Source organism: Rana temporaria, chromosome 1 (assembly GCF_905171775.1).
Source record: "Rana temporaria chromosome 1, aRanTem1.1, whole genome shotgun sequence".
Lineage (NCBI taxonomy): Eukaryota > Metazoa > Chordata > Amphibia > Anura > Ranidae > Rana > Rana temporaria.
The window spans coordinates 670,708,139-670,734,129 of NC_053489.1; the positions used below are offsets into that span (position 1 = coordinate 670,708,139).

At 44.2% G+C, this 25,991-nt stretch overlaps 1 protein-coding gene across 1 annotated transcript; it reads left to right on the plus strand.

Moving 5' to 3' along the window:
- Positions 1-25,249, plus strand: LOC120924622 (gamma-crystallin-3-like). Its single transcript, XM_040335617.1, has 3 exons — positions 1-109; positions 3,253-3,495; positions 24,928-25,249. Exons 1-3 carry the CDS (start codon positions 101-103, stop codon positions 25,201-25,203), a joined length of 528 nt encoding a protein of 175 aa, XP_040191551.1. The 5' UTR covers positions 1-100; the 3' UTR covers positions 25,204-25,249.
- Positions 25,250-25,991: the final 742 nt, after the last annotated feature.

The window sequence follows — 25,991 nt, forward strand, 5'->3', positions numbered from 1 at the left end:
TTAACACGTGAGGATCTGTGAAGGGTATATAAAGGCCATTTCCCCCCAGCCCAGAATCAGCGCAGATCAAGCAAGTGAGACCACTGACAAACCGAGCAAAATGGGAAAGGTAAGAAAAAAATATATGAAAATTGCATTAACCACTTGCTTACTGGGCACATAAACCCCCTTCGTGCCCAGGCGAAATTTCAGCTTCCGGCACTGCGTCGCTTTAACTGACATTTGCGCGGTCGTGCGACGTGGCTCCCAAACAAAATTGACATCCTTTTTCCCCCACAAATAGAGCTTTATTTTGGTGGTATTTGATCACCTCTGCGGTTTTTATTTTTTGCGCTATAAACAAAGAAAAAGCGACAATTTAAAAAAAATATATATATATTTTTTACTTGTTGCTATAATAAATATCCCAATTTTTTTTTAAAAAAAACTATTTTTTTTCTCAGTTAAGGCCGATACGTATTTTTCGACGTATTTTTGTAAAAAAAAAAAAAAAAAATCGCAATAAGCGACTGGTTTGCGCAAAAGTTATAGCGCCTACAAAATAGGGGACAGAATTATGATTTTTTTGTATTATTTTTTTTTTTACTAGTAATGGCGGCGATCTGCGATTTTTATTGGGACTGCGATATTGCGACGGACGTATCGGACACTTTTGACACAAATTTGGGACCATTCACATTTATACAGCGATCAGTGCTATAAAAATGCACTAATTACTGTATAAATGTGACTGGCAGGGAAGGGATTAACACTAGGGGGTGAGGAAGGGGTTAAATGTATTCCCTGGGTGTGTTCTAACTGTGTGGGGGGAGGGGGTGACTGGGGGAGGTGACCGATGCTGTGTCCCTATGTACAAGAGACACAGATCGGTCTCCTCTCCTCTGACAGCACGTGGAGCTCTGTGTTTACACACCGAGCTCCACGTCCCTGCTGTGTTCCCGACGATCGCGTGTACCCGGCGGACATCGCGGCCGCCAGGTACACGCATCGGCTTCCCAGCGATGCGCCGGGACAGTGTTTACCCGTTGGGTGCCCCCCAGAGGCTCGCGCGGGTAATGCACTTTAAATGACGTCCAAAGATGTTCACTTGGCACCTGAGAGCCGCGCTGTTGACGTCTTTTGTCAATAGCGCGGGTCTCATGTGGTTAACAAGAATTTTTTTTTTTTTTTTACTAAACTTTTAATACCAGGTAGATGTTGAGGTTTTGTTACACTTCAAAAAGAAAAAGAAAGTTACGTTAGTGTAGCTCATAGTTAATTAGTATTTTAGTGCTTTACTATTTTATACTGCTTTAGCATATATTATTTTTATAGTTCATTTAATTTTTTTTTTAAATATATTATATATTTTTTATATCGTTTATATTGCTATTTATACTTAGGGCCAGATCCACAAAGAACTTACGGCGGCGTATCTATTGATACGCCGCCTAAGTTCTACGATGCCCCGTCGTATCTTTGTTTTGTATCCACAAAACAAGATCCGACTGACGTACATCTTAGTACGCCGTCGGATTTTAGGTGCATATTTACGCTGGCCGCTAGGTGGCGCTTCCGTTGATTTCCGCGTAGAGTATGCAAATTAGCTAGATACGCCGATTCTCAAACGTACGTCCGCCCGGCGCATTTTTTTATGTCGTTTACGTAAGGCTTTTTTTCGGCGTAACGTTACCCCTGCCTCTATGAGGCGTACGCCATGTTAGGGATGGATGTCGGGACAGCGTCGAATTTTCCGTCGTTTGCGTAAAACGTTCGCGAATAGGGCTTTGCGTAAATTACGTTCACGTCGAAAGCATTGACTATTTGCGACGTGATTTCGAGCATGCGCACTGGGATACCCCCACGGACGGCGCATGCGCCGTTATAAAAAAAAACGTCATTTACGTGGGGTCATACCAGATTACCATACAACACGCCCACTCCAAGCCTGCTTTGAATTACGCGGGCTTACGCCTGCAGATTTACGTTACGCCGGCCCGCATATGGGAGCAAGTTCTTTGCGGATACCCTAGGAGCCACTCTTATTTTACGGCGGCGTAGCGCATATGAGATGCACTACGCCCGCCTAAATATGCGCCCGTTTTTATGGATCTGGCCCTTAGTATTTTATTTTAGTATTATGCTTAATGCTAAGTATGTTTCCAAATCATTGGTTGTTTGTTCAGCATTTTTACATTTTCAATGTGAACCTATTGATTTGCAAATAACCTCATCATCATTTAAGTGGCAATGCTACTTTCATGGATATACATATATGTAGGAATTTTTCATTTTTTTTTTTTTTTTTTTTTAATTTAAGCATCATTAAAATCACTGCTCCTGAAAAAAAAATACTGTTTTTAAAACTTTTTTCCATTGATACATGTTCCCTGGGGCAAGACCCGGGTTCTCAAAGACGTTTTACGACAATAACTTGCATATTGGGCTTTAAAATGAGCACTTTTGAATTCGAACGTTCGAGTCCCATAGACGTCAATGGGGTTCTAAATGTTCGCGCGAACGGTCGGTCCGTTTTGAAGGCACGCCTCGCCTTCTTCATCAGCTACTATGAAGAAGGCGAGGCCTTGCCTTCAAAATGCGCTCTGATTGGCCACACAGCGTGTGGGTGGCTCCCCAGTTTGACAGTCCTGGACCACTCCCACCCAGAGACACATAGCCGACGTCTCCATGAGGCTTATCGAGGCTTATCGAGGCTTATCAAGGTGCTCGTGGATCCCTCAATAGAGACTTTCCAGGGGCCTTCTTGTGCTCCTGTGACACTGCACGTGGAATCTCCCACCCGCTCTAGCACTCGGCAAGTGCTCCAACATTTTTTACGCAAGTTTTTAGTGTTGTTTTATACCTATATACTGATTAAATTCTTAAGCTGTTTAAAGGGTTGGCTTGGCGCTTCAGTCTCCCACTTTTGCTTTCCTTTTGTTCAGAGTGATCGGGTTCCCCGGCCCACGTCTGAAGCAGCCTCGCTCCCTTTACAGCCTCTGTTTAGAGACTTTTTTAGAGACTAATTTTTAGGGGTTCATCCCCCAGAATTTTCAATCCTCTTACCATTAACATGGTTGCACATTCATGTATCAGCAATGCAGATGCATGCCTTTTCATTAAAATGTTAAATTTTAATCTTTTTCATAATATGGTTTATCGCTGAACATTATACCAATATTGTTTATGTGTTTCCATTTAGCATAGCTTTAACTGTGCATGCATTTTATTATACTATGTATAAAAACAAATTGTATTATTTCCATTTCATAGATCATCTTCTACGAGGACAAGAACTTCCAGGGTCGCTCTTACGAGTGTAGCGCTGAATGCCCCGACCTGTCCTCATACTTCAGACGCTGCAACTCCATCCGTGTGGAAAGTGGGAACTGGATCCTGTATGAGCTCCCCAACTACAGAGGACACCAGTACTTCCTCCATAGAGGAGAGTATCCTGACTTCCAGCAATGGATGGGCTACAATGACTCCATTAAGTCTTGCCGTCTGAGCCCTCAGGTATTAAGACACAATGAAGTAGTATTGGTTTATGGCCAATACAGTTTTTTTTTGCCAGAAGGCAAAATGCAACGAGCATGTCCATAGTGCATAACGTAATAGTAACCAAGTGTTAGCTTTCTTGTAGGACACACGTCGGTCCACAACACATTCTGGTTGTGAAAAGGGGGATTAAAGGAACGTTTGGAAATGGGGTGATTCATGATGCATTAAAGTGAAAGTTAATTTGAAACAGTGTGGGAACCTTGGGCTGCTTTTCGGGGGAATCTCCTTTATGGCTGCGGTTCACCCCGACCTCCCTTAATCCTCAAGCTAACGTCAGGCACGCGCTCTTTTTTCTATCCTTCTCTTCTCCCCCCCCCTTTTTCTTTCTCTTCCCCTCTACATTTATCACCCATGTTAGTTTTTTACTATTTGGGGGGATGTCATAAGTGGCTCGAATCATAGTTAATCGGCAACACTGAAGGTCTAGTAGCCTTCATAATAATGAGTTGGAGGCGCACCGAAGCCAACTTCCGCTCTGCCTATTTGTTTGCTAGAAGGCTTTGGGGTAGGTAGGTGTTGGCTAGGGGGAGGCCTTGCCAGGGCACAGGATGATCCCATTAGGGGTGCCTGTGTCAGGTATGGCCCCCTCGACCAACTGTTCCCTTATCCCGCATGTCAAATGCTTAATACTGACAAGCCAGGGGTAATGACTCAATTTTCTCTCATTAAGCCCTGAAACACCTGATAGGGCCTTGTTGCTGATACTTTGTGTTACATCCCAACCCATTTACGATATTAGGAGCCCATTCAAACAGGGGCAACACGACTTCTAGCACGACTTTGCGAGGCAACTTGGACACGACTTGAGTATGAATCATCAGGCAACTTACAAGGCAACTTCAAGTTGCCTCCAGGACAGTACAAGGCAACTTCAAGTCGCCTCCAGGACAGGAGGCTTTCCAGTGGCCAATCAAATAACAATCGGCTCTGTGGGAGGGAGGGGGGAAGGAAGGGGTTTGCCTGAGAAATGTTTGTTATCTTCCTGTATTGTTGCTTTAGTTAAGACAGTGATCCGACTTCTGAGGCGACTTCCATTGAAATGAATGGGTACAAGTTGCCTACAAGTTGCCTAGAAGTCAGATTGAAGTAGTACAGGAACCTTTTCTGAAGTCAGAGCGACTTCAGTAGTGTACATTAAGGCCGCGTACACACGGTCGGACAAAACCGATGAGAATGGACCTAGGTTCAGTTTCATCGGTCCAAACCGACCGTGTGTATAGCCCATCGGTCTGTTTTCCTTTGGTCCAAAATTTTAAAACATGCTTCAAAATCGAACCGATGGACCGCTGCCCGATCGGTCCAAACCGATGGTTAGTACAGAAAGCATCGTTTCAAAACCCGCGCATGCTCATAATCAAGTTGACGCATGCTTGGAAGCATTGAACTTCGTTTTATTCAGCACGTCGTGTGTTTGACGTCACCGCGTTCTGACCCGATCGGTTTTTGGAACGATGGTGTGTACGCACATCATACCATCAGGCCACTTCAGCGGTGAACCGATGGAAATGGCCCGTTGGACCATTCTCATTGGTTTGGAATGACCGTGTGTACGCGGCCTAAGACGGCTCCCATTCACTTCCATTCATTTTCTTGACCGCGCGACTTGAAGTCGGATCCCAGGTCGCCCCAGTGTAAACCGGCTCTTGTTTTATGTTGTGCCGATATTATGTTATGTTTATCTTCTGCAATGAACAATAAAAATCTATTGAAAGTAAAGTGAAAGTTAAGCTGCCCATACAGGGGCAATTTTTTTTCCATCAATCAGAAAGTTGAACGAAAAAACTGAGCCAACTCTCCCATCCACACCACATTCAAGGTGGGTTGGGGAATCCTCCTGCTGTGTCATCGTATTCTGAAAGTGGGCAGACTACCCCACCGTTAGAATACACAGATCAGCACTGCAGCCTATTGCCTGCTGCATTTATCGAGTGGCTTTTATCAAACAGGGATGTTGAGCAAAAGTCAGTTGGTGTGGCCACACATGGATCAAAATTTGGCCAGTCCTTGCTGAGCTTCTATCCAGGTCTGGCCAGCTTTACATTGGAGGGGAACAATGCCTTGGGACCTTGATTGGACAAATCCTTCCCCATTGAAACCAGATTTTAAAGTGTAAGTTGACCTTTACAGAAAATCTGTAAGGTGACCTTACACTGGACCCCCTTCCCATCCCACCTGGTCCCGCTGTACCAAAGTCTCTCGATCCCCCCACTGTCAGACACTGGAAAGCTTCTTCACCGGTTTGGGAATTTGAAAGCATACGATAACCTTAGTACCTGAGAATCCAATACATTATTTATATACAGGCAGGAAGAACAAAAGAAAAATCTAAAAATGTAAGCTGATGTTAAACTGTATCTATACACAAAAACAAAAATATTTACATTTCCTGACAGACTCCATGGCAGCCTACGTGTGGGTTAATCCCGCCTCTCATACCTCATAGGACCCTACTCCCATAAAGCTTTGCTTCTCCCAATAGACTGTGTTCCTTTTTTGTCCTCCTCCTAGGACCTAGGTAGTCTTACCTTTTTAAATATGAAGATTTCTCGAAGTTCCAGTCCTGGTCATTGCACTCATGGGAGAACTCAGTTTCTGGAGTCCAACAAGTCCCAGCTATTAGCCGGGTGGATAGAGGCAGTATTCAAAACTCCAATGCCTTATAAAGCTTTTTGAACCAGCCATTGGCAGGCAAGCAGTATTGTGGCCAAACGTCCCAGCTATTAGCAGGAGGCCTTCCCCCACAGACGGTTTCCCAGATGGTGCATCTCTGAGCCTCATGGTTCCCAGACTGGACGGATTGTTTTTGGTATCGTATTATCTGCATTTGTTATTGGCAGCCTGTTTATGTTTGTTGTTTGTCTGCGCTAGTGCCCTTTCTGGTTATGGCGGCTGGAGCGCACCTGCGTTCCAGCCTCTCTCCCCTGAGTCTACTGCGCGTGTGCGAGCCCCCTCCGGTTCGCGCATGCGCAGTTACGGCTAGTACCGCTGTTCGCGCATGCGCGCAAGGTACTTTCAGTCACGCCGCACACTGCGCAGGCGCACAGAGTACACGGTGGGGCGCGGTGACATTATCAGGAAGCGGCAGCTTTTAAAAAGCTGTCAGTCTCAGCATGTTGTTGGGATCTCCTGACGCATGCTGTTTCTGCTTCCAGGCACATCGCTTGTCGTTTAAGGTAGGTGCCTATTGGCACTCTGTTTTATATCCATACTGTTGCCTTCTTTGAATGCCTCACCCTTATGGTCATGTTTTCTCTATATGCATCAATTACAGTGTGTATCCCTGCCTATTATGGATGTGTCACCGCCCCCCAGTGGCCAACCCGCACGCCGCAGGTAGGATGGAATTTTTATTTCCTCTACCTGTCTGTTGGGTTTTAGGTGCAATTTTTAATTATTTCCCTACCATCAGCCCTTCTAGGTCTGATCTACAGCCCTCAGTACATGAAGAAACTGTTGTTTCTAGATCGCAACATCGTCACTCCAGATCAAGTTCTAGACATCCAAGATCACCTTCTAAACATCACAGTGATAAAACTAAAACCACATCTGACCGTCATTCCCACCGTCATTCCAGCCATTCTGATAGGAGATTCTGCTGGGGGTGCAGAGCTCAAGTTCCAGAAGGCAAATCCTTCTGTGATCCCTGTTATGCTTGTGCTGCTGGTGAAAGAGAAAATCATGATCAACAGGTGGAGGCTCTGGTCAGAAAAGTGGTTCAGGAGTCTCTGAACAAACCTGTTCCCAATTGTAGCTTTCCTTCTCCAATTGTCCCAGCTCCAATCCATATTCAGGATGATTCTGAATTACCGGGTCCTTCTCAGCGTAATCGTTCACCAAGTCTGTCTTCCGCTAGTGAAGTAGAAAGTATTGTCAATTCTGCAGGATTTGATTTCTCTCTTGTTCCAAATCTAGTTAAAGCCGTTAAAGCCGCATTAAAGTGGGAAGATCCAGTTGAAGCGCCTTCCAAACAGAGAAAATATTTCAAGCACCTCAAAAAGGAGCGTCCCAGTTTTCCTCTCCTAGGGGAACTTGGAGAAATGATTACTGATGAGTGGACAGCCACGGAAAGGAAAAATTCATTGCTCTCTAAAGTCGCAAAAATGTATCCATTCAAATCTGAAGATGTTAAACATTTGGAATCTGCTCCTTTGATTGACGCCGCATTAATGAGGTTAGTGAAACATGTTACTCTTCCCCTGGAAGACACTGTTTCATTTAAAGACGGTTTGGATAGGAAGATTGATACAGATCTCAAACGCATATACGTCACAGCAGGTATGGCCTGCAAACCAGCTCTGGCCCTCGCAGCCCTATCTAAAGCAATGGAAGCTTGGACGGATGAAGTGGATTCTACCCTGTCAAATCTATCCGATCATGTGTTCAGAGATCTACCACTCCATGAACTCAGAATGGCGACTGCCTTTCTGGGTGAGGCCTCCCTGGATATTATCCGTTTAGTGGCACGGGTCATGCTCTCTTCTGTCACAGCTAAACGTGCCCTATGGCTTCGTCCTTGGGTAGCCGATCCAGCCTCCAAGCAGGCATGGTGTCGGATTCCCTTTCAGGGGTCCTCCCTGTTTGGGAACAAACTTGATAGTGCTATCACCCGTGCCACAGGGGGTAAGTCGGGGTTCCTTCCCCAGGATCGCCGTCCCTTCAATCAAAGAAAGTTTTTTCCCAGACAAGACCAGGATCGCTCAAGGGAGGCTCGTCGGTACAAACCTGGTAGAGAGTTCAGGAAGAACTGGAGAAGAAACCAGCCCTCTGGTCAGAAGTCCGCAAAAGGGGCATCTTCTGGTAACCGTGACACCTCTAAGTCCTTTTGATATAGGGTCGGCTCAGACGGATCAAGTTGGAGCTCGACTTCTGCAATTCCGCCATGTCTGGGCAGCCTCAATCAAAGACTTTTGGACAATCAAGACAGTATCCACGGGACACTCCTGGACATTTGTCAGTCCACCTATACTCCAATTTATTCCCACAAATCTACCCTGCTCAGAAGAGAAAAAACAAATTCTTCTAACATACACAAACACTCTTTTGGCCCAGGGCGCCGCCATACACGTTCCAACGGCAGAAAAATTTCAAGGAATGTACTCACCTCTGTTTATGGTCCTAAAGAAGACTCCTGGAGGCCAGTGATAGACCTGACACACCTGAACACCTTCATCAAAAAAGAGAAGTTCAAGATGGAGTCCTTACTCACAATACGCCAGACGATTCTACCGGGCGATTGGTTGATATCTATCGACTTGAAAGACGCCTACTTTCATGTCCCAGTAGCGGTAGAGTTTCAGAAGTACCTTCGCTTTGCAGTGGGCAGTACTCATCTCCAATTTACTTGTCTCCCGTTCGGGCTTACAACATCGCCTCGAGTGTTTTCAAAGCTCTTACTGGCCGTCGTGGCCTTGATCAGGACAAAAGGCATTCGTCTTCACCATTATTTGGACGACCTGCTGTTACTTTCACAGAGCAAAGAACAACTACTGACACATCGGGCCCAAGTCATCCTTTTTTTTTTTATCTTAATTTTTCTTTATTGTTTTCCAAAGAATAGACATATCTACAGATTTATATGTTTACATGACTATAGTTTACATTGTCTGGTACAGTTACATTATATTTCTACATATAGCCAAGCAAATATTATTTGAATTCCTTAATTTACCCCATCCCCACCCTCTCTTCTCCCCCCTCCTACCCTCCCTATTAATATTATGAATTTGTTATAAAAAAATAGAGGCAGATATCTTGGTCTAGATTGTCTTTTGATTGGTTGACATGGGATAAAATAAGAGGGTAAAAGAAAAAAAAAAAAAAAAAAATAGACTGAGAAAGAGAGCGAAAAGAGAGAGAAGGAACACAAGAAGGGAGAAAAGGTCTAATCTCGAAGACCTGGAAAGGGAATCCAGCATATCCAGAATTGGATAGAGCGCTATTGGATTAATTTATCCTTGTCGTTCGGCTTTATCATCTACTGGGATAAGGGGAGGGTTTGTGGTCCCCCTATAGAGACTATCTCTCCACGGGTATTCCCATTTCTGTCAGCCAGGGCTCCCACACTCTTCTAAACCTGTTGTAGTTTCCTTGCTTAATAAAGGCCACCCTCTCGCACCAAATCAGAGCATTGATGGTTTCAACCCAGTTCTCGACTGTTGGAGGAACATGCGCTTGCCATCTCTGTGCTATTAGCTTTCGAGCTTGGAAAAGGCACCTAAGCACGCTTTCCAATGCTCCTGCCGGGATTCTATGGTCTTCCGTGTCTCCTAGGAGGCAAGTTCTGGCCTCCGGCTCTAAAGAGGTCTTAAAGATTTTATTAATCCTATTTATCACTTCTATCCAATATCTAAAAAGCTTGGGGCATCTCCAGAACATGTGGATAAAATCCCCTGTTGCTTTGCATCTGGGGCATTCATCATTTGCATTCCAGCCTAGTACAAACATTTTTTTAGGGGTGTGATAGACCCTATGCAGTACGAATAAATGGGACAATCTCTGTGCAGGGGCAATTGACACCAATGTTCCTCTCTGTAAGATTTGGTTCCACTGCTCAGAGGTTAGCAATCCAATGTCTCTTTCCCACCTTTCTCGGCTTTTAGAGACCCCGGTTTGACTTATGGCTTTAGCCCCCAATTTCCCGTACAGTACAGAGATTTGACCTTTTGTCATGTTAGTCTGAATCATTTTAAGGAGCGCAGGGGTATGGGTCCTAACCATCGGATGGATCTTAAACTGGGTTTGGAGGGCGTGCCTGACTTGTAAATAATTAAAGAATGTTTTGTTTGGTATGTTGAATTCACCCCTCAATTTCGAAAACGTTTTAATTAAGTTTCCCTCATACAAGTGTAATACCCGTGTTATCCCCTGATTCTCCCAGATCTTAGGGATTTCGATATCTTTGAGTTCTGTCAAATTTTCATTGTGCCCAAGGGGGGCATACTCAGTTACACCAGTATATCCCAGCAAAGCTTTAGTAGTTTGCCACACCTTGTTGATTAGCTTTACAGTTGGGCACTGATGATGGAATGAGTTTGCCTCCAGGGCTTCTATTAGGATTTTATGTGGGGACATTAATAGGATTAATCTAAAGTCGTTATTACCCGGATTTTGAATACCACAACCCACCATGTGTTGCAACTGAGATGCCAAAAAATATGTTCTAGGGTGTGGGACCGCCATCCCCCCCTCCTTCACCGGGAGCTGCATAGTCTGCAATCTAATTCTGGCCTGGCCTCCCTTCCACATTAACTCCCTGAATAATGTTTCCATTCGTTTGAACCATATTTGGTTCACCCAAATTGGAGAGTTGTGGAGAACGTACAGTATCTGGGGTAGCCAGATCATTTTTATCAGGTTGCATCTCCCAGCTACAGAGAGGGGGAAGCGGCCCCAGACATCCTTCTTTAATCTCAGTCTCAACAATAGTGGAGCTACAGTTGTGTTCAAAATTATTCAACCCCCCAATGCTGTAAAGGGTTTTAGGGAATTTCGTGTACATTTGTAATTGTATTCAGAATGAAATCCTACAAGGACTTCTTAAAGAACCATATGCAACTAAAATGACATCAATTGGTTTTGTAATACAGTAGTAAATGTTTATTTTGTGAATTCTTCATTTACACAATTATTCAACCCCTTAAAGACTACCATTCTGAAGAACAGAGGTTCATTGAAATGTTTTCAATCAGGTATTGAAAACACCTGTGGATGTCAGGGAGCAGCAATAAAGCCTAATAAGCATTAATTAGGCAGCTTTAAAATTACTGTGATACTCAGCTCCTTCTAGACATTTACTGGTGTGGTTACAAACATGGTAAAGTCAAGAGAATGGTCCAGGAAGACAAGAGAAGAGGTGATTACTCTTCACAGGAAGGGCAATGGCTATAAGAAGATTGCAAATATGTTAAACATACCAAAAGACACCACAGGAAGCATCATTCTCAAATTGAAGGCAAAGGGCACTGTTGAAACGCTACCTGGTCGTGGCAGAAAGAAGATGCTGACTTTGGCTGCTGTGCGCTACCTGAAGCGTAGAGTGGAGAAAATTTCCAGTGTGACTGCTGAGGAACTGAGAAAAGATTTGTCAGATGTGGGTACTGAAGTTTCTGCTCAGACAATACGGCGCACACTGCGTAATGAAGGCCTCCATGCCAGAACTCCCAGGCGCACCCCCTTGCTGTCTCCAAAGAATAAGAAGAGTCGACTGCAGTATGCCAAAAGTCATGTGGACAAACCACAGAAGTTTTGGGATTGTGTTCTGTGGACTGATGAAACTGTTTGGGCCCATGGATCAACGCTATGTTTGGAGGAGGAAGAACAAGGCCTATGATGAAAAGAACACCTTGCCTACTGTGAAGCATGGCGGGGGGTCAATCATGCTTTGGGGCTGTTTTGCTTCTGCAGGTACAGGGAAGCTTCAGCGTGTGCAAGGTACCATGAATTCTCTTCAGTACCAGGAAATATTGGATGACAATGTGATGCAGTCCGTCACAAACCTGAGGCTTGGGAGACGTTGGACCTTTCAACAGGACAATGATCCCAAGCATACCTCCAAGTCCACTAGAGCATGGTTGCAGATTAAAGGCTGGAACATTTTGGAGTGGCCATCGCAGTCACCAGATTTAAATCCGATTGAGAACCTCTGGTGGGACTTAAAGAAAGCAGTTGCAGTGCGCAAGCCTAAGAATGTGACTGAACTGGAGGCTTTTGCCCATGACGAATGGGCGAAGATACCCGTAGATCGCTGCAAGACACTTGTTTAAAAGCTGTTATAACTGTAAAAGGATGTTGTACTAAGTACTAAGATTGAATGTCACTTGGGGGTTGAATAAAACTGATAATGATGTGAGCACAGAAAAGACATTTGTGGTTATTTCATTATAAATGTTATGTTATATTTGTCTGACCTACACGTGCCTCTTTGATTTAATTGTAAGCAGGATGACTGAATGATCAAAATCAATGTCAAACTGGCCAAAACAATCAATTTCAGTGGGGGTTGAATAATTTTGAATACAACTGTATATTATTGGTGGTGTACTCCTTAACTTCACTAGTGATCCAAACCCCCAAATATTTCAATTTTGTTGATATTTTCAGCTGGGGCATTTCGGCAATTGTCTGATCCCCCAACGGATCTAATGGGAGTCGACTGCAGTATGCCAAAAGTCATGTGGACAAACCACAGAAGTTTTGGGATTGTGTTCTGTGGACTGATGAAACTGTTTGGGCCCATGGATCAACGCTATGTTTGGAGGAGGAAGAACAAGGCCTATGATGAAAAGAACACCTTGCCTACTGTGAAGCATGGCGGGGGGTCAATCATGCTTTGGGGCTGTTTTGCTTCTGCAGGTACAGGGAAGCTTCAGCGTGTGCAAGGTACCATGAATTCTCTTCAGTACCAGGAAATATTGGATGACAATGTGATGCAGTCCGTCACAAACCTGAGGCTTGGGAGACGTTGGACCTTTCAACAGGACAATGATCCCAAGCATACCTCCAAGTCCACTAGAGCATGGTTGCAGATTAAAGGCTGGAACATTTTGGAGTGGCCATCGCAGTCACCAGATTTAAATCCGATTGAGAACCTCTGGTGGGACTTAAAGAAAGCAGTTGCAGTGCGCAAGCCTAAGAATGTGACTGAACTGGAGGCTTTTGCCCATGACGAATGGGCGAAGATACCCGTAGATCGCTGCAAGACACTTGTTTAAAAGCTGTTATAACTGTAAAAGGATGTTGTACTAAGTACTAAGATTGAATGTCACTTGGGGGTTGAATAAAACTGATAATGATGTGAGCACAGAAAAGACATTTGTGGTTATTTCATTATAAATGTTATGTTATATTTGTCTGACCTACACGTGCCTCTTTGATTTAATTGTAAGCAGGATGACTGAATGATCAAAATCAATGTCAAACTGGCCAAAACAATCAATTTCAGTGGGGGTTGAATAATTTTGAATACAACTGTATATTATTGGTGGTGTACTCCTTAACTTCACTAGTGATCCAAACCCCCAAATATTTCAATTTTGTTGATATTTTCAGCTGGGGCATTTCGGCAATTGTCTGATCCCCCAACGGATCTAATGGGAGTAGGGCCGACTTATCCCAATTAACACTTAGCCCCGAGAATCTTCCAAACTCCTTAACCATTTGGACCACTGTAATCAGCGAACTATCCACATTTCCTATAAAAAACAGGACGTCGTCCGCAAAAAGCGATATCTTGTCCTCCTCTATACCTCTTCTAAACCCTTGTATGTCTTTATTTAATCTGGTTTTGATAGCAAGAGGTTCCATAGCAAGTGCGAACAGAAGCGGTGAAAGGGGACAGCCCTGTCTCGTCCCTCTCTCGAGCTCAAATATATCTGAGACTTCACCGTTAATTTTAATTTTTGCTCGTGGTTCGCTGTATAGGAGTTTGACCCACTTAATAAATGTTGGGCCAAATCCAAAGCTTTCTAATACCTTCCATAGGTATGGCCACTCGATGCTATCAAAAGCTTTAGCGGCGTCTAAAGCCAACAGAGCTCTAGGGCCCTCATTGTCAATGGGAATCTGTATATTTAAGAAGGCTCTTCTGATGTTTTTGCTAGTTGACCTGTTTGGGATAAATCCTGATTGATCAGAGTGGATAAGGCTCTCAATACACCCTTTTAAGCGATCTGCCAGTACTTTGGCAAGGATTTTTGCATCTGTACAGAGCAATGATATTGGGCGGTAGGAAATCGGGTCTAGTTTATCCTTTCCCTCTTTATGGATTACAACAATCGTTGCCTCCATCATGGAGGAGGGAAGCTGCCCTTCCAAAAAAGCACTTTTCAATGTCTGAAGCAATTCTGGTAGCAAAGCTTCACCAAAGCGCCTATAGATCTCTATTGGGAGCCCGTCCGGGCCGGGTGATTTGTGGCTGGACATCCCCGCTACTGCCAACTGTAGTTCTTCCAATGTAACTGGAGAATCCAACTTTTCCCTATCTTTATCTGACAGTGTTGGAGCTGGAATTCCCTGGAAGAAGGTTTCCATTCCTTCGTTTCCTCCCCTTGATTTATAGAGAGATTTATAAAAGCCATGGAATATTTGTCTTATCTCACTACCATCTGTAGAAATATCACCTGTTAAGGACCTAATTGCCAAAATATTTGAAGAGGGGGAGTTGGCCCGAGTCAGCAAGGACAAGACTCGCCCCACTTTCTCCCCCTCCCCAAATTGGGTTTGTCTTTGAAATATTCGATGGTTCTCTGCCTTTCTCATAGTAGCCATTTTATAGACCTTCTGTTTGTCGAGCCACTCTCTTTGCCTGCTTGGGGACGGGGTCTCAATATATCTTTGTTCAGCTAGCATCACTTCACTTCTAAGATCCTCCTCCCATGTCCTAGACTCTCTCTGTACTCTTGCCACTCTCTGGATCAGCAAACCCCTCAAGTAAGCCTTCAGCGAATCCCAGACCACTCCAGGCTTTGCCGAGCCTGTGTTTATTTCGACATATTCTTTCAAGCTATTTAACAGCTCCTGTGAGTCTCCCAACAGCTCAAGCCAGTATGGACTAATTTTCCACTCTCTTAGAGAGGTGTTCTTACTCCTCCTAATCACTAAGTCCAATGGTGAGTGGTCTGAGATTCCCCTTGGCCCATATTCTATCTTCTCAACCATGCCCAGAGCCAACTCGTTTCCCAAGGCCATGTCGATTCTGGACAAAGTAGCATGGGAGCTAGATAGACAAGAATACTGTCGGATACAAGGATGTCGAGTACGCCAAATGTCCTTTAATCCCATCTCATCCAGAAAATGGGCCAGTCGGCTCCCTTGTTCCATATTTGGATCGTATGTCGAGGGGAATCTATCATAGGCTCTGTCTAGCACTTCATTATAGTCACCCACTGCTATTAAGGGAATGTCAGTTTTGTCCAACATAAATTCCACTAATTTCTGTAAGACATCAAACTTAAATGGGGGGGGGATATAAATATTGGCTATAATATACTGTTTATTTTCAATAGAGCAGGCCAGGAATACATACCGCCCCTGCTCATCTATCGAACTTCTCTCACATGTAAATGGCACACCTTTCCCCACCATTATGCTCACTCCTCTCGAATATGAGGAGTGTACAGAATGGTAGCGAAACGGGAATTTTCGTAGACCCAGCTGGGTCATCGTGTCCTTGGTCAGGTGTGTCTCCTGTAAGCAGAGTATCCCTGGCCCTCTTCCCTCCATTGAAGCCAGCACCAGTGCTTTCTTAGTGGGGTCCCCTAGCCCTCGTATGTTCCAAGATTTAATCCTCAAAGCCATGGACCAAATAAAGTAGCAATGACATAAAATAGGATAACATAGCATAGAGCAACCAATTTTTTCTCATCCCCTTCTCTCTCCCCTTCCCCATCTCTCTGCCACTTATCAAAACCAAGACCTCTCCTCTCCTCTATGATGACCAAGATACCTCTTTCCCCCAAAGTTCCCTCCCACTTTTCCACTCCCCCCTCCCAACCTCCCCCCTCCCCAATCCCCCCTCCCCCCTGCCCACCTGGGCTTCCCCATAGGGCTTCACCTGTGACCTCACCACCCTCACCTAACCGCGACCATCCTCCCATTCTCACACTTATTCACCTCTCTCCCTCAGCAGAGGAGCGAGAGCCTCTCATCTCCCCCCCCCCATCCCCCAGTCAAATTCAAATTCCGAGCCTCCATCTCTCAGGGCCAAAAAAGAGAATATCTGCCTTCCCCCCCCTCCCCCAAAAAAAAGGAGAAAAAAAAAAAAAAGGGGGGGGGGAAATAAAGAAAGGAGGAAGGAGAAGAGGGACACCACAGTTGTTCCAATTAGTCCAATTTACCCAACCTACATAATTGGAATCATTAGCGTAATAAAAGTGAACATAGTACACCCCCACCCCCCAGTTAGTTGGGTAAACCAATTATCCGTGTATGTGGTGGCTCAGGCAGACTGGAACCTCTAATAATATATGAATAAGCATAATACAACTAAAAAAATGTCAATAAAGTGTCAATCAATTCAAAGCAACACCCTCTATACCCCAAATACCCCCCATCCCCTTATAGAAAATGAAGGGTCCCCCTCCTTCTCCCCTCCCCCACCACCTACCCCCTCTCCCTCTCCCTAAAGCAAGAAGAGAAAACCTCAAAGTGGAATATTTAGTGTCATTAATCTTATAGTGCAAGTTTCCTTGTATACCCAATCGAACTATATATAAAAAAAAAAAAAAAAAAAAAAATTTTTCAGCTAATTGTCTGTAAATATACAGACTTAAAGACTTAAACAGTTTAGGATCATTAGCAATTTGCGTATGAACGTATGAACGTTGTGTGACTATATAAGTAACAGTGAGTGACAATAAGTACGTATCACACCCTCCCTAAAAAAAAAAAAAAAAAAAAAATTCTCTTCCTCTTATTACCCCCCCCCCCCCCAAAAGAAAAGGATTTCAATATAATATATATTTTCATTGCCTTCAAAAACCTCCCCCTCCCCCCTCCACTTCTAAAAAAAAAAAAAAAAAACCCCAAACCCCCCCCCCGAATAGTGAGTCATTATAGTGTTATTATTCTGTAATGTTATTCTCCTTGTGTAATCGATCAAATTGTGAAAAAAAAGAAAAAAAAAAGGGGGGAAATAAAAAACAACAAAAAAAAAAAAAAAAAAAAGGAAACACCCCCCCCCCCCCACAAAATAGTGAGTCTTTATAGTGTTGTTAATCTTATAGTGTTTTTTTTTCTTTTTTTCCCCTTGTGCAGGCAATCAAGTTGTGAGAGAGAAAGAAAAAAAAAAAAAAAAAAAAATAAAAAAGGGGGAAATTATTTTGGTAGCATAGCTACTACCTTAAAAAAAAAAAAAAAGGAAAATGTCCCTTCAAAAAAAAGGGGAAGACATATAGTTATGTTGTATTGATGTCTAGAGATCCTTGCTGTTTGCCTCCAGCCATTGTACCACCTCTGCCGGTGAGTTGAAAAAAAAGGTTCGGCCCAAGGCTGTGACCCGTAAACCGGCCGGGTACTGTAAGGCGTAGACCACCTTATGTTGCTGTAGGGTGCGCTTTATTTGCGTAAATTCCGCTCTGCGTTTTTGTAGGTCTGGAGAGAAGTCGGGGTAAAATGAAATTCTTACTCCGTTGTACATAATATCTCCCCTTTCCCTGGCTTTTTGTAGAAGAGTGACTTTATCGCCATAGTAGAAGAGCTTAAAAAGTAGTGATCTAGGGCGCCCTCCTTCCTGCGGGGGTTTGAAAGGAACTCGATGGGCCCTCTCAATGGAAAAAAAGGGCGAGAAAGTGTCAGGGCCAAAAATTTCCCTGAGCCAGCCCTCTATGAAGAATATAGTGTTGGGCCCCTCACTCCGTTCCGGAAGACCAATCACTCGAACGTTATTTCTTCGAAGTCTGTTCTCGATTTCATCTAGTTTGGCTGCTTGTTGGTTTGTTTTCTCCTGTAGTTCCCCGAGTTCCTTCTCAAACGGATATAGGGTGTCCTCTACCGTACTAACTCGTTCTTCCAGGGTAGTGACTCGTTCGACAGTCTTGCGCATGTCTTGATGAATTGAAGCAAGATCGTCCCTCAGGCTCTTTAGCTGGTTGTCTAAGCCTACCATGAATTCCTTACAATCATTGACAGCCCGCAGAACATCCTTCAATGTGGGCTCATCTACTGGTTCAGGACTGGGTAGGGTGGTAAGATCTGATATCGCAGGCGCAGCCAATGCAGTTCCGTGTACCTCCCCCCCAGGTCCTTTAGCAGTCTGGGCCTTAGTCGCAGTTGAGTTTGTGGGGTTAGTTGATTTAAGGACCCCCGACCCCTGGCTTTTCCTAACAGCCGATGATCCTACAGGACCCTTGGTGTGTGTAGCTGATGGCGATAGGCCTCCTTTTATAGGCGATTGGGATACAGGCTGAGAGGGGTGAAAAAAGCGCTCCAGCTTAGCTGCTGCAGCCTGGCTACCCTTTTCCTTTCCCTTAGCGGACCGTGTGGTAGGGGCTCCCTCTGAGTGTTGCTGATCCTCAGGCCCACGTTTATTGGTCATGGTGAACATGGGGACAAAAAAAAACACAAAGCAAAACGTCTCACCAGTAATGGAGAGAAAAAAAAAAGGGGGGGGTAAATCTCCTAGCAGCACCTCAGTCCTGTCAGTACTGTCAGGGACCCCCCTATCCTAACAGTCTATGATAGTCTATATGGGAGCGCAATCCCCCTTTGGGGTAAAGTAGCCTGCAGGTTATGGAAGTTATAGTTCTTGTGATGTAGCATATGCCCCATATACACTAACCATCACTCTATGCAAATAGCAAAATCAGTTGATTTTTATAGATTCTCATAGAATATTTAAGTCCGCTCCTCCCTTTTCTCTCCCCCCTCCTTGAAAGGTAACCAGATCCACTATCCTCGTTCCTCTACAGATACCAGTCTATTGGAAATAGGAAGAGGTAGCACAGGGATTCAACAAAGTCTTAATACCAGGGAATAGAGCAGCCACCAGGGAGCCTTAAATGGCTATACCTGCATATTGGAGCAGTCTCCTTACCGGTACCTCCGTAAACAGTGTCCCGGTCCTCTGTGGTCTCCTCTATCCCCTCCGGTTGTACCACTGATGGGGCCCGTCGCCTCCCTCCGGCTCTCCAGTCCGTCTCTCCAGCTCCGACCAGCGTGTCAGCAAAAACCCCCCTCGCGAGATCCCGTAGTCTCGCGATATCTCGGGAGCGGCGTCGGGGAAACTCCAGTCCCACACTTCTCTCCTGCACAGTGCGATACAGCTCCGACCGAGCAGATCCACGGGCGCACAGCCAGGAAGCAGCCAGGGGACCCGCTCGCTGCCCGGCACCCAGCAGCCACAATATTCCTCCTTCAACTCCGGTCAGTCAAAGACAGTCCAAGGCGGGAGGTAGAAGGCAGTTTTTTAAGATGGTGACCTCCAGGGACAAAGGTCCATTATTAGATGCAGTGGTTCTCACACGGGAACGGGGAGGTGCGGAGGCTCTCACACTCTCATACTTCCACCACTCTCGCTCTCACTCCCTCATGCATCCGGTCACGCCCCCCGAGCCCAAGTCATCCTTACTCTAACTGAGTTTGGTTGGCTTCTGAACAAAGAGAAAAGTCATCTAGATCCCACACAGTCTCTTGTTTTCCTCGGTGCCCAATTCGACACGGTCCAGAGCACCATTTCCTTACCCTTGGAAAAAATCCCAATAGTTCGGGACAGGATTCGTCTAGCACTGGACTCTCCTTTTCTCAAAGCCTCACTTTGCCTCAAGATAATAGGCACCATGGTGTCCACAATTCCCATGGTAAGGTGGGCACAGTGGAGAATGCGTCCCTTCCAGAAGGGTTTTCTTCAACAATGGGATCCAAGCTCCCGAGATCATTTGGTTCGGATAACCTGGTCAATGCGGAAAAGTCTTTTCTGGTGGCTTCTACGAGAGAATCTCCTCAACTGTCTTTCAATAGCCCCTGTCTCTTGGGTCACAATTACATCCGACGCCAGCAGCAAAGGCTGGGGTGCTCTTTGCCTAGAGGAAGTAGCTCAAGGGAAGTGGGACTGGTCACCTCGGGAGGTGGTTTCCAATGTCCTGGAACTCCGTGCAGCCTTCTGTGCCCTTCAAGCCTTTTCTCATCTAACCAAGGGGTCGTCAGTCCTCCTAAGGATGGACAATACGACAGCGGTGTCATACATAAAGAGACAGGGAGGCACTCGCAGTCTTTCTCTACTGAAGGAGATAGAGCCGATCATGTCCTGGGCTCAGACATATCTGACAGATCTGACAGCAGTTTTTCTCCCCGGGGATCAGAATCTACAAGCAGATTTCCTATCGAGGACGACACTCAACAACAACGAGTGGTCTCTCCACAGCGAAGTATTCAGCTGGATCCTATCACTAGGGTTTGTGCCGGAAGTAGACCTGTTTGCATCCCCATGCAACTTCAAACTGGAGAAATTCTTTACGAGAAGTCGCTGTCCCCAGGCGTTCGGGGTGGATGCCCTAACAGACCAGTGGATGTTCCACAGAGCCTATGCCTTCCCTCCAGTCCCGGTCGTTCTCCGGTTCCTATCGAGACTCAGGTGGGAGGAAGTCGAGGTAGTGGCAATAATTCCTTACTGGCCCAACAGGCCCTGGTTTCCATTGTTATGCCAGCTGAGCTTCCGGGATCCAGTTCCACTCCCGATCAGACCAGATCTCCTGTTGCAGGGAGCGACCCCTCACCCTTGCCCGGACCATCTACATCTAATGGTCTGGTTCTTGAGAGGGAAAGGTTGGAAGAACTAGGTTGTCCAAGTCAAGCATTATCTACCTTACTAAGTGCTAGGAGACCAAGTACCAACAGGATCTATCAAAGAATATGGTCTAAATTTTCGGTTTACACCTCCTCCATGAACGGTTCACCTAAGGATCCCAGAGTTCAAGATGTTTTGGGGTTTCTCCAGACAGGGCTAGATCTACCATTGTCAGTCAGTTCCCTGAGAGTTCAAGTGTCAGCGATATCTGCCTTCACAGGAATATCCTGGGCTAAACACGTCCTTGTCAGACAGTTCTTCAAAGGAGCTATGAGGCTGAGACCTCTAAGAAGACCAAGGTTCTCCAAATGGGACCTCCCATTGGTTTTGGACTTTTTCTCAGAAGAACAAAATCTGGTTCATCTATCTATTAAAGATCTTTCCCTCAAGGTTGTCTTTCTTGTTGCCATAACATCTGCCAAAAGAGTCTCTGAAATTGGTTCCCTAGGATTCAAAGAACCATTTCTCACTTTCTTTCCAGACCGTGTTGTGTTGGTCCCGATGCTGGGGTCCAAGCCCAAGGTAACATCAGTTTTTCACGAAAACCAAGAAATTGTTCTCCCCACTTTTCGTTCCTCTGGGGACTCTATTGTTCATCCTCTGGATGTTGGGAAAGTCCTAAAACAATATTTGGAAGCTACAGCACCCTTCCGCAAAACGGATCATTTGTTCGTGTCTTTTCTTACAGAACCATTTCAACATGGATCGTCCAAGCAATTCACAGGGCTTATAAAGCAAAAGGGTTGGTTCCTCCTGAAGCGGTAACTGCTCACTCCACTCGGAGCATCTCGACATCATGGGCGGCTGCCCGACATGTTTCTCCGGAAGTCATCTGCAAAGCAGCTTCCTGGTCGTCTTTAAATACTTTTGTGACGCACTATTGCGTAGAACCGGCTTCTTTATCGTCGGTTAATTTTGGTTTGCATGTTTTATCTGTTGACAATGTCAATTAAACCTTTTTGTTAACCAGCAATTGCCCACCCGGGTGTGTTTGGCTAGTCATTTCCCACACGTAGGCTGCCATGGAGTCTGTCAGGAAAAAGGAAAATTTATATGAAATACTTACCGTAATTTTCCTTTCCTGATGGACTCCATGGCAGCCGGAGTTCCCTCCCCTTTGCTGGAGTAGGCTATATTACGGAACACAGTCTATTGGGAGAAGCAAAGCTTTATGGGAGTAGGGTCCTATGAGGTATGAGAGGCGGGATTAACCCACACGTAGGCTGCCATGGAGTCCATCAGGAAAGGAAAATTACGGTAAGTATTTCATATAAATTTTCCTTTATATTGCAGATTACCAATCCTTATATGTGGTGGTTACTAGTGTTGCTCACGAATATTCGTATTGCGAATATTCGGCTCGAATATGGCATATTCGAGTATTCGCGAATATCTCGAATTTCGCGGTCAATATTCGCTATTCCGAATATTCGGATTTTTTCAATTTTATTTTTAGAACAGATCACATCCTAGAGATCTCCATCGACGTCTAAAAGCATTGCTGGTATGATGAGAGACCTTGGGCCGAGTAGCTGAAGCGATCATTTTATATTGCCGAATATTTGCAATGCGAATATTCGGCAATAGGAATATTGCGCGATTATTTTCTCCGCCCTTCTTTTGCATCAGAGCCAATCAGAGTTCTCCTACCACAGTTGTCGAAATTCCGCAATAAATATCGCATTCGCATTTTGCGAAATTTCGATAAAATATCACGAATATTCTGAGCCAATCAGAGGGCTTCTACCTCAGTTGTCGAAATTCCGCAATAAATATCGCATTCGCATTTTGCGAAATTTCGATAAAATATCACAAATATTCTGAGCCAATCAGAGGGCTCCTACTGCAGTTGTCGAAATTCCGCAATAAATATCGCATTCGCATTTTGCGAAATTTCGATAAAATATCACGAATATTCTGAGCCAATCAGAGGGCTCCTACCGCAGTTGTCGAAATTCCGCAATAAATATCGCATTCGCATTTTGCGAAATTTCGATAAAATATCACGAATATTCTGAGCCAATCAGAGTGCTCCTACCGCAGTTGTCGAAATTTCGCAATTATTTTCGCATTCGCAATAGCGAAATTTCGCAAACATTTCATTTCGATAAAATATCACGAATATTCGAATTTAGCGAATATTTCTCGAATATTCGGCTATATATTCGTGATATATCGCAAAATCGAATATGGCGTATTCTGCTCAACACTAGTGGTTACATTTGTTGTACTTATTCAGGCTAAGTACTTATTTATGCAAGCAAGGAAAGGTACCCTTAAACCCCACCAACAAATGAAATGTCCTTGTTACCTACTGTGCACTCAACCAAAATCTTAACTACTGTTAACCTTCCCAGTTCGCGTCTGTGAACTTACAGAAAACCTTTTCCAATGTTGTTGATGTAAGGGAAGGAAGAGGTATTCTAGAGTTCAAATCAGATGAGCAACCTAGGACAACAACGCTAGTTCTCCATAGATACAGTAGAGTGAGTAACCATTGTCACCCTAGGACATAAAATGTGTAGCTTGGGAAAAATAATGAAAAAGCCAAAAAAATACCAAAAAAAACAAAAAAAACAAAAACAAATGCAGCTACCTTGTCCGAACTGGTAACCTACAACATAATACATTTTTCTTCTTGGATTTAGATGTTATTCAACTAAATGCTAAAAAAAAAAACAATGTACCCTAGCCATAAACCTACTTTTTTAGTACAACGTACATAAGAAATTTGTTTTCATATTTTGAGTTGTAGGAGAGGGTTTAATCCAACTGGGCTGTTGACTGCTGTGTGACCTCCATTGCAATACTCTTTGCCATGAGCTGAGCTTCTGTAGTTATTGTTCCCTTAGTGATTTCCTTTAACCACTTAATCCCCGGACCAATATGCTGCTAAATGCCCAAAGGCGTTTTTACAATTCGGCACTGCGTCACTTTAACAGACAATTGCGCGGTCATGCGACGTGACTCCCATACAAAATTTGCGTCCTTTTCTTCCCACAAATAGAGCTTTCTTTTGATGGTATTTGATTACCTCTGCGATTTTTATTTTTTGCGCTATAAACAAAAATAGAGCGACAATTTAAAAAAAAAACAATATTTTTTACTTTTTGCTATAATAAATATCCCCCAAAAACATATATAAACATTTTTTTTCCTCAGTTTAGGCCGATACGTATTCTTCTACATATTTTTGGTAAAAAAATCGCAATAAGCGTTTATCGATTGGTTTGCGCAAAATTTATAGCGTTTACAAAATAGGGGATAGTTTTATTGCATTTTTATAATTTTTATTTTTTTACTATTAATGGTGGCGATCAGCAATTTTTTTTGTGACTGCGACATTATGGCGGACACTTCAGGCAATTTTGACACATTTTTGGGACCATTGTCATTTTCACAGCAAAAAATGCATTTAAATTGCATTGTTTATTGTGAAAATGACAGTTGCAGTTTGGGAGTTAACCACAGGGGGCGCTGAAGGAGTTATGTTTCACCTAGTGTGTGTTTACAACTGTAGGGGGGTGTGGCTGTAGGTCTGACGTCATCGATCGAGTCTCCCTATAAAAGGGATCACTCGATCGATGCGCCACCACAGTGAAGCACGGGGAAGCCGTGTTTACATACGGCTCTCCCCGTTCTTCAGCTCTGGGAAGCGATCGCGAGGGGGCGGCTATAAACGAATAGCCACGCCCTCGTCCCGGATCGCGACCCGCGGGTTACCGACCGCCGCATGTACCGGGGGGGTCCCGATCGGACCCTCGACCCGCGGAAAGGCAAGGACGTACATGTACGCCCATATGCCTGTACGTGCCATTCTGTGGACGTACATATACATGCAGTGGTCCTTAAGCGGTTAAAATAAATAGAATGTCAATTTCTTGGAAGAGAATTGTAATGTTCATCAAAGAGTGGCACTGGAGGTGGTTGGAGAGCCTTCCTTTGGGGATCATGGGTAGCCATTGGATATGGGAATGACCCTACCCTATTTTATTCAACAAACGAATACGGCTTTGGCCCCATTTAAATATTTAGGTCAATGATACATGAATGGACATTGGTCATTATTTTTTAATAATATCCCATTTTGTTTTCATTTGTTTTGTTAGCATCAAGGGTCCTTCAAAATCAGGGTCTATGAGAGAGAAGACTTCAAAGGTCAGATGATGGAGTTCAATGAGGATTGTCCTCATGTCTACGAAAGATTCCGCTTTAATGACATCCAATCTGCTCAAGTCCAAGATGGCTACTGGATGTTCTATGAGGAGCCCAACTACAGAGGACGTCAGTATTACTTGAGACCTGGAGAGTACAGGAGATACAGCGACTGGGGAGCCACAAGCCCCAGAATTGGGTCCTTCAGATGCCTTCGTCATTCCTTCTAAACCTTGACAGAAATTTGTTTGCCCTAAAATAAATCTTCTGAAAATTAATTTTGTTGCGTATGAGGTTTTTTTTAATGTATACATTTAGTTGGACTAAAGAAAATTAAAGACATCAATATCAATGCTTGTTTAGACACATGTTAACTGACACTTATTCAAACTATTTTTATTCTTAAAGTGTTACTCTGATGCCGCGTACACAGATCATTTTTCGGGTTATAAAAAATTACGTATTTTTTTTAATGTCATTAAAAACGATTGTGTGTGGGCTTCAGAGCATTTTTCGGTTCTGAAAAACGGGCAAAAAAAATGCGAACGTGCTCTATTTTTTCAACGACGTTTTTAACATTGTCGCTTTTCGGGTTTGTAAAAAATGGCCATGTGTGGGCTTTAATGACGTGAAAAATCCGTGCATGCTCAGAAGCAAGTTATAAGATGGGAGCGCTCGTTCTGGTAAAACTACCGCTCGTAATGGAGTAAGCACATTCATCACGCTGTAACAGACAGAAAAGCGCGAATCGTCTTTTACTAACACGGAATCAGCTAAAGCAGCCCAAAGGGTGGCGTCATCCGCATGGAACTTCCCCTTTATAAAGCCAATGTACGCGTTGTACGTCACCGCGCTTTGCTAGAGCATTTTTTTTCACGATCATGTGTAGGCAAGGCCGTTTTAATGATCGGGTAGAAAAAAACTTTGTTTTTTCTAGACCCTTAAAAACTTAGGGCCAGATTCACAAAAGAGATACGACGGCGTAAGTCAGGGATATGCAATTAGCGGACCTCCAGAT